The sequence below is a fragment of the Morone saxatilis genome, unplaced genomic scaffold (assembly GCF_004916995.1).
Source record: "Morone saxatilis isolate NCDOM2014 unplaced genomic scaffold, NCSU_SB_2.0 Contig14, whole genome shotgun sequence".
Taxonomy (NCBI): Eukaryota; Metazoa; Chordata; class Actinopteri; family Moronidae; genus Morone; species Morone saxatilis.
The window spans coordinates 3,070,304-3,079,023 of NW_023339696.1; the positions used below are offsets into that span (position 1 = coordinate 3,070,304).

The following is an 8,720-nucleotide window of genomic DNA, read 5'->3' on the forward strand; positions in this document are numbered from 1 at the left end:
CGGCTGCCCCGAGGACGCCTGGAACGGAGGCTGCTCGCTGCTCCTGGAAGGACTCATTCCTGCCGCGCACACATCTCCAGTTAGTGCCAAGTGTGTGTTTTCTGTTCATCCTTGAAGTGGGGGGCGGGGTCTTGCCATTATCTCTTCAAACACACAAGTCTCATAGTTTGGGCCTGTTGTTTGTCTGTGTGTGTTCTGTATGTCTCAGGGTCTTCTCCCTCAATGTAACGCTGGCATCCAGGACTCTGTTGGCCTTCATCTACAAGCAGTCTGCTGGGATCACAGTGTCCATGGAGCTGAAGACGACACGCGCGCGCACACACGTGGACGACCAGGATGTCCAACGTGAGTTTCTCACAAGCCAAGAAGACACGTTTCAAAGTCCTTTATGGTTAAACTAACTAAACAATATGGTACTGAAGTTGTGGGCGGGGTTATTTCATATCACTGATTGTGTTATCATTTCAGTGTCATCCTTTGGCGAGTGAAGCACAAATGTAAATAAAACAATGGTTACATGTCCTCTCCTCATAGACTGGCCTCCTGTCAGTCAGTACTTTTTAAACAATATTTAAAGCAACATTATGTAAGATTTGGCGGTCGTAAATATGGACAGCTGTGATTACATTACTTATGATCGAAAATTAGCGAGCCGACAACTTTGCAAACACAGCCAAACATCGAGCAAGTGCAACAACAACTGACATAGTCAGCTAATATTACTGACAGCAAGAAGGCCAGCTGGCCGTCTGTCTGCAGCCTTTTATTTCAAGCCAAGCATTTACTGTGTGTGTGTTTGCAGTTACCAGTGTGCTTCCTGATATCCTGGATGAGGGGGAACAGTTGGTGAGCCAGTTCTCTCAGCTGTGCGGGAACTTGAATCAAAATGGTTGGACTGTCAGGTAAGGCACGCTCACAGCTAAGTTAATGGATTTCATTAGAATGTGTCTAAATTCTCGGTCTTTCTGCCCCCCTTGTGTGATGTTGTGTGCAGGTGTTTGCAGCTGGAGCTTTGTGACTGTGTTCTTAGAGAAGTTTATTTCAACATCCAGCGGGATGGAGAGCCTCAGGACACACCTTTTAGCTGCAGGGTGGGAGAGATCATGGTGAGACAGTGGGAGCCAGCTGTGTGCAGTGTGCAGTGTACATTGTTGGACCCAGATAAAAAATTCTAATGGTTCTTGTCCCTCATCTTTCTTTTCAAGCTCTTGGATGCAGCCAGTCTGCAGGTCCCCCAGGAGCTGGTTCAGGGCTTGTGCATTTATGACGTGGTGTGGCTGCGTGGTGCCGGTACCTCACCGGAGTCCACCGACCCCTGCCTGCTTCTCAACGCCACTCTGCACTGGAAGTACCCGACCGAGCTCGTCCGCCACTTCAGGGTGTACTGGCAACGGCTGACAGGACCCCATTCCCGAATCCTCCCAGGTCCGCTGGTTCTGGTGGGCCGGGCGTATTCTAATCTTTTTAGAGTAACGGAGCTGGCAGTGCCGGATGCACCCGGCCTGCTGGAGCTGGTGGTGGAGCCGGTGATCAGGAAGGGCTTCCCCGTGCCGGAGAGCCACTGGGGTAGAAGACGACTCCGCTACACAGTGACTTAACTGTTATCAGGCTGCTTCTCCTTAACTGTTTAATAAATAGCGCTGCAGTCAAGGCTCACAACTATCCCAATTTGGAGTTAATAGCGTACAATTTAATTTTCTCAAAATATGTAAAAAGATTGACTACCCCCCCATGGTCTGGTACTTCTATATCTGAATGTTCAGAAGTGGGGCTATTGACCAAACAGCATTATGAACATTACACTGCTCTGCTTGAATGATTCTGTCAAACAAAAGATCCCAACTCAGTGTCCACTTACTTGTTTTTTCTCGAGCTTTTAACCATATGACACAGTTTTCATTGGGGCTGTAGATGAAATCATAACGGCTACAGGTATGGTTCAAATTCCAGAAAAAATAGTAAGTAGGTCTTAAGGGAACAGTCAATGTTTTGGGAAAATAACCTTATGTAAGTTCTTACCAAGAGTTAGATGAGAAGATTGAGACCACGCTCCAGTCAGTTAGCGTAGCTTAGCATAAATACTGGAAACGGGGGAAACAGCTAGTCTTGGTGTTGTTCATACACTTCAGTTTTTGTACTGATTCAACAATTTAGATGGAACATGATAATTAGTGAGTTTTAGAGGTGCTGGGTGGCAGATTTAGTTGCTGTTTCCAGTATCTGTGCTAAGTTAAGCTACGCTAGCTAGCTTGATATTTACTGTACAGACACAAGGGAGGTGTCAATCTTCTCATCTGACTTTTGGTAAGAAAGCAAATAAGAGTGTTTGCCAAAAATGTTGAACTATTCCTTTAAGTTGTGATTGTTTTGTCAAAACTATAATTCCTGAGGAGTGAACTCTCACGCATCACTACATTTTTACGTGAATGTTTAGCAAAGACCTCAGGTGACTTTTGACCTGAGGTCTTTGTGCCACCAAAGATGACACTCCATGTCAGGGAATGAAATGTTGTGACCCAATGATGAAATATTAGATTAGATTAAATTAATACCAGTGATGAAGTTGTCAGATGAAGTATAACCGGGGGTCCCTGGTACGTTCATGAGCATGAGATTTGCACAGTGGAATCATATCAAATGCACTCATATTACATCTCAGGTCTCTCAACCATGCAGTGGAGTCCTTCAGTTGAGGTAGTAATGTGCTGTGTAATCTCTTGTTGAATGCATTTTCCTTTTGATTGGTTCATTTGTGCTTGAGAGGCTGTAATGTCAGCAATGTATCAGGAGTCAGAGGTGTACTCTGTTGGCTGATCATCTCTGAAGGCGGAGCAGATTTAGATTTTTGTAAATCAGCAATCACATATATGAAGTACAAACATGTGATTAACAATATTTACTGTACCAAATATACAAATATATCTCATTCTAATCAATATACTACTATATTTGGTTTATGCAATATTAACATTTTTTATCCAGATTTTTAAAAGCTTTATAAACTGTATGTTAGCAATATGTATGGAACACCAAAAACAACATTTCAGTCATATTTCTACAGTGTTTTACGAGTGCACATTTTGGTGTTCATTGGTTTGAGAGGGACATTCAAAAATCAAACTGAAGGATCATTCTCAAGCTGTACAATGAACTGTAACAGTTGTAAATGTATTTCTCCTGTCATTCTATACCCAGATAGTTTTCATAAGTCTGGATCCAGTTCACACGGTCAACTTGGTGTTAACACTAATTCATTTAGATTCAGTTGTTTTACCTCTGATATGAAGAGTCTGTCTGGTCAGTGTGAAAAAGCATGTTTTTAATGGTGGTAAAAAACAACTACAATACCAAATTAAAGATATTAGTCTGTACATTGACCTCATAATCTGTTTTATTTCAGTGTGCTGGAACTCAACAAACATGTTTCTGTTTAAATACTCGCTGATGGCACTGTTGGTAAAGTGTACACAAAGTGCAATAAATTGTAACAGATTTGTGTCTCATGAATGTGTCTGGTGTGTCTGTCAGTAGGCACAAGACCCACCATGAGGTTGACATTTTTAGTTTGGAGTAAAAGGTCTCAGCACAGATATTCAAAAGGTCCAGTGTGTAACATTTAGGCAGAAATAAAATATAATATTCATATGTTTTTATTAGTGTATAATCAGCTGAAAATAGGAATAATTGTGTTTACCTTGGAATGAGCCTTTTTTAATCTACAAATGCTGTAAGTCACCTTCTGTAAAGTCGGCCATGTTTCACTGCCATGTTTCTACATTTGCCCAGGACAAACCAAATGCTGGCTCTAGATAGGGCACTTTGCCTTTTTCGCTGCCACCGTAGACACTCTACAGAGCCCGTTGTCATTTGCAGATGCAAGTGGTGTTCAGGTAGTTGCAGTCTGCAACTTCACTGCTATGTGCCACTAAATCCTACACACTGGACCTTTAAGAACAGTGTTAGCATGCTGAAACTGCTGTGCCAGATCTGCTAGTGTGGCTGTAGCATCTTTGTAGTGTCAACCTCAAGTACTTCATTTAGTCATCAAAATAGTTGCCTTTGTCCCACAGCATTAAATGCTACAACAAAATGCTCATTTGAAAATGAAAGGACAACCTTTTTTAACTGCACTGGACCAGAGAAGAACCCAAGACAACTTAAAAAACAAAAAACATGTCTTTATTGTTGTTCTGGCTTTACGCAGGTGATTGCTGAAATCAAAGAGAACTGAGATTCGTGATTTGGTTTAGCAGGAAGTGGAATATAAAAAAAGTGATCATTGTGATTGTCAGAGCCATTCCAGCTGGCATCAGGGTGGTGGATCAGTCCTGCTGGATGATCATCTTCAGCATCTGCAAGGCCATAGGCCCCTGGTCTGAGGGAATCTGCAACAACAGAACAAAAAATGATTGTCCTTTTTACTCCACCATACAGGGGTGCTATAGTAAAGACATGCTTGTTTGAATGAAAAATAAAACATAACAAAAAAACGTTACACTGAGCTACATGAGTGGTATTGGACAATTTCCACTTAATTGTCCCCAAGGTGAATTTTGTCTGGTAGCCAGGTAAAAACACCGAACACAGACTTGATAGTAATAAATATACATGACTAAATACAAATATATAAAGAAAGAATATGCTAAAAACATTACTGTAGCTTAGTTACAGCTACACTCAGGCAACAGTAGGTCAGTTTGTGTCAAACAAAGTGAGGGTCTGTGATTTGCTCAGGTAGATTTGGTGCAAATCCAACTATAGATGGCCACACCTCCCAAAAGTGTTTTATCTTGTTTTAAAATCGTGCTTGCAAGCATCACGATACAAATAAGACTTTTATTACTCTTTCAATCACCAATGTTTTTTTAAATTTAACCTCGAAAAACAAAAAGTGACTCATTGTGCAGTGCATAAACACTAGAGCTGTTGTATCTGTGATTCTACATTGCAGTAATTTTACAATCAGCCAGTGTCTCACCATGTGACCGGCTTTAAGGATCCAGTAGAAGGAAAAGTTCTTATAAGTCTTGTAGAAAGCTCCGGTAACGCCCGGGGAGGTGGGGTCATCCAGGGCAGTCCACCTCAGCTTGTTGAATCCGGATAGCCCGTCCCACTTCAGCTGCTTCACCCACAGCTCCTGACCTGAGGCAAGAATAGAAGAATTCATATGGTGCACATACGGGAACTCAATATCTGAATGGGTCTGAGCTGAACAGAAGGTAATACGCCGAGTTTGTTACCCATGGTGTCCACTATCAGATCCAGCTGGCCATTGTAGACAGTGACGTTGACTCCAGCGGTCAGCAGCTGGTCGACGATATCCACCACCGGCCTCATAAAGTCTCCTGCCATGTTGCTGAACACTTGCTCTGCCTGGCCTCCCCAGGTGACATTCTGGGGGATGATGCCCAGTTTCTTCCTGATTGGGCCATTCATCAGCTCGCTCAGTGATTGGCTGTGGAGGGGTCGAATATGGCGACGCATCTGCAGAGCTGGTGGAAAACAAAAAGTGTAAAGAGTGTAAATCTCTTCAAATGATTTACATTTAGACTTGTATTTGCATTTAGAATGAGCACACTCATTCCATGTCACCAAAGTCTTACAGATGAAGTCTTCTCCTGCTGAAGAGGCCAGTTTGTCATCCGGTTCCTGGGTGAGGATGTTGTAGAAGTTGACGCCGTTGGTGTTCTGACATGAAAACCAAAACAAGACTACATCAAAAAACACGATTCCTGCATGCAACCTTATATTATTCTGATACCAATTTTGAAATTCCTTTCAGTGAGTGCACCAATCTGACACCACCCTATTTGTTAGCTTAAAAATTAGACCTTGCTTCTTCCTGTACGCCAGCAAAATCATGACCCCGCGCTATATTAAAACGCCCTGCATATAAAACATGTACCTGCCAGAATCAAACAGTTTGGAGACATGTCCTGTACTGCGGACCTTTCTGTGTTTTACCAACCTGCTCCACCACCGTCTCAGCTACAGACCACAGCTCTGTGGCTTTCTCAAACTGCTGCTGCTCCACGGCTTTCTTCACCGCCTCCGCTGCACTGCTGACCTCCGCCAGGCCGTAATCATCCAGCAGCGACTGCACAGCAATGGGAGCCACAGTCAGATGGAAGGTCCACAGACCAGCTGGACTACAGAATTACAGAAGACATTTGCTCATTGTGTGTTACTTACAGTAGTGTAGAGGTACGGTCCCCAGGTCATGACAGAGTCTGTGGATGAAGCACAAGTCTTTTAGTGAGCAGTTTGGTAACTTCTCCACAAAAATATTTAAAGATAAACCCTGATGTCTCTTATAGAGGCTCTCATAAATGTGGCTAATATAAGTAATAACTACAATAGACTCCTGCTGAGGAATGTACTGAACTCCTTCAAAAATGCTGTGTTCTTTTGCTAAGTGAATTTAGCAAACAGCAGGAATGCAGTTCCTTTTGTTCTTAAATTGGACCTCTTTTGATTGTCACGGTACATTTTACAGACAAATGTGGTAGTCTGAAGGCTTTGCCAATGTGTAATATACTAATCTATCTTGATGTGCAGCATTCCAGTGGGGTTGCAAAAACTTGCACAAAGGCTGTGGTGTAGGTGTGAAGACACTGACCCAGTGGGGAAATCCAGGAATCCCCAAGTGCCACACCAGCAAAGTTGCATTTCACTGTCCCTTGTGCTATGGCCTGGACACACAAGAGACACAAATTGAATCATGTTAGAGTTCTATCACACAGTGGTGCCCTCTGAATATTTTCATCTCAATGAGAAAATGTCTATAAGATGATTAAAAATATCTTATAGTCAAGGAAAAGTAAATCCCAGCTTATTTTAAAGACAACTGAAAAATATTAGACATCTCTGTTAACCATAATCACTTCCAGTACTCCAGAAACACTTGCTGACTTGCAATCAAGCCATAAACTCTTCTTTATGTCCTGGTTTTTTTGCCTACTCATCCATCATATGACCGTTCTTTGGCCTGGGGACTTTCCTATACAAGCTCACATGGACCTGAAGGGGACGTTGTAGAGAGAAGTAGCATTCTGCTGACAGACTGGAAAAGCAGTTAACTCACTCACCTTGGTGAGTTCCAGGGAGATAGCGGCTGCCATCTTCCCTCCATATGACTCAGAGAAGATGTAAAAGGGGACGCCCTGCAGAGAATATGATAACCATCAGTTCAATGATATCACTGGCATGTAGGCTACAGTATATGATTGTTGTTGATGATGTTACATAACAGTGTTGTTAACTGAGGGTTGTGATGTTGTTGATATATACATATTCTTCAGACTAACAGTTTTCCTAAAATTTGATTTTTTTTTAAAGAAATCGCAATATAGCTGCTTGCTCATAGTATCGCGATATATTGAATAGCAACCCCTGTGTTGTAATAAGTATTGTAACGCCAGATTTTTGCCAGTGCACAGCCCTATATGTATGATTAGTGTATGGCTACTGTGAAGCTAACGGACTGTTGTGAGTGTACCTGGAACTCGGCCCTGTCTGTAAAGAAGTGTTTGAGCAGCACCAGCATGTCTGAGGCCACCGTGGCCACGTTGGTAGCATAGGCGTCCGGCCTGTCAGTGTAGCTGAAGCCAGTGCCCACAGGGTTGTCCACGAATAACACACTGGCTGCCTGCACCTGAAAGAGCCAACACACACACAGAATATATCATGGTAACGTGCATTTCCTTCATTTCTTCATTGCTCCAATACATGATCAAGTTACAAGACAAATAGTCTGTGCAAGGTGGCCATTAAAGGATTTCAACACGCCGTGCAGGAAATAACTCAGAGTGAATTAATTACAATTAATTAATTAATTAATTAATTACAGTCCCAACTTGTTCTAACAATTTCTAGCTCTGCACTGCTCCAAAAAACTGTTTCTGATCACTAAACAGCTTGTTGATCAATAGGTCAATCACAATAAAATGCACCCGTCTTACCCAGCTCGTCTTTCTGGGCTCTAGGTCCCTGTTCAAAGGTCCAATCTCATCAAAGTTCCCAAAGCCACTTCCAGATCCTCCTGGTCCACCCTAAAGACACATGGACAAACACCCTCATCATGTTCCAACATTAAGAGCAGAGCTCCCTTTTAATACAACAAAAGCCATATATGCATTTAATAATTCATTATTTCTGCATGTATTGGATAACTAATACAATATTATCCACAACAATATTAAAAATAAGCTTTTATTAAGATTGCTGGTTTAATTTGAAACTCATGCAGTTGTCTCCTTGAGTTAAAGACACCTTGGTGGATTAGTCACTTCCTCCTCTGCAGTTGAAAATAGAAGCAACACTGCTGTTACTCAGTCACACCACGCTTTTTTCCCCCAGTTATCTGGTGATTTGAACCAGCCACATTCCAGTTGTCACCCAGATTGTTTGAACAGACCATATCAATGTTTAAAGGTTTCAGCTTAAGGTCCCCCTCCAGTCAGAAATCTGTTTGTCAGTCTGACACTGGAAGGATGTTTTCACATCCATCTGCTGAAAGGGGAAAGTTTCTCTGTGCTCATTGAACATCTGATTTTAAGGGGCGGACAGGTCCAGTGTGTAACTTGTACAGTGTGATGTAGAAACTTGAAGCCACCAGTGCACATTCACTGAGAATGGACTTTACAGTGAAGTAGGAGACATCTTGTGTCCAGCAGCAAAACATTTGCATATTCATAGATTCTGGAATTAAGGGTTTTAAT

General features: G+C 42.3%; 2 protein-coding genes across 2 annotated transcripts in view; one reads left to right on the top strand and one right to left on the bottom strand.

The window, feature by feature from the left end:
• engase (endo-beta-N-acetylglucosaminidase) overlaps positions 1-3,480 on the top strand; it is a gene marked incomplete in the record, with an annotated part of 8,175 nt that extends 4,695 nt beyond the window's left edge. The window contains 5 exon segments of the mRNA XM_035655342.1: positions 1-90; positions 209-345; positions 803-902; positions 995-1,106; positions 1,206-3,480. Coding sequence (XP_035511235.1) covers positions 1-90; positions 209-345; positions 803-902; positions 995-1,106; positions 1,206-1,598 — 832 coding nt within the window.
• A 677-nt stretch (positions 3,481-4,157) lies between these two features.
• The window catches only part of scpep1 (serine carboxypeptidase 1), a 7,514-nt gene continuing 2,951 nt past the window's right edge, over positions 4,158-8,720 (bottom strand). Inside the window, exons 3-12 of the mRNA XM_035655343.1 lie at positions 7,962-8,051; positions 7,499-7,654; positions 7,089-7,163; positions 6,620-6,692; positions 6,193-6,230; positions 5,969-6,097; positions 5,604-5,688; positions 5,241-5,492; positions 4,979-5,142; positions 4,158-4,385 (exon numbers count right to left, since the gene is read on the bottom strand). Of these exons, the coding sequence (XP_035511236.1) occupies positions 4,323-4,385; positions 4,979-5,142; positions 5,241-5,492; positions 5,604-5,688; positions 5,969-6,097; positions 6,193-6,230; positions 6,620-6,692; positions 7,089-7,163; positions 7,499-7,654; positions 7,962-8,051 (1,125 nt within the window). The 3' untranslated portion in view covers positions 4,158-4,322. The remainder of the gene's footprint in view (positions 4,386-4,978; positions 5,143-5,240; positions 5,493-5,603; positions 5,689-5,968; positions 6,098-6,192; positions 6,231-6,619; positions 6,693-7,088; positions 7,164-7,498; positions 7,655-7,961; positions 8,052-8,720) is intronic.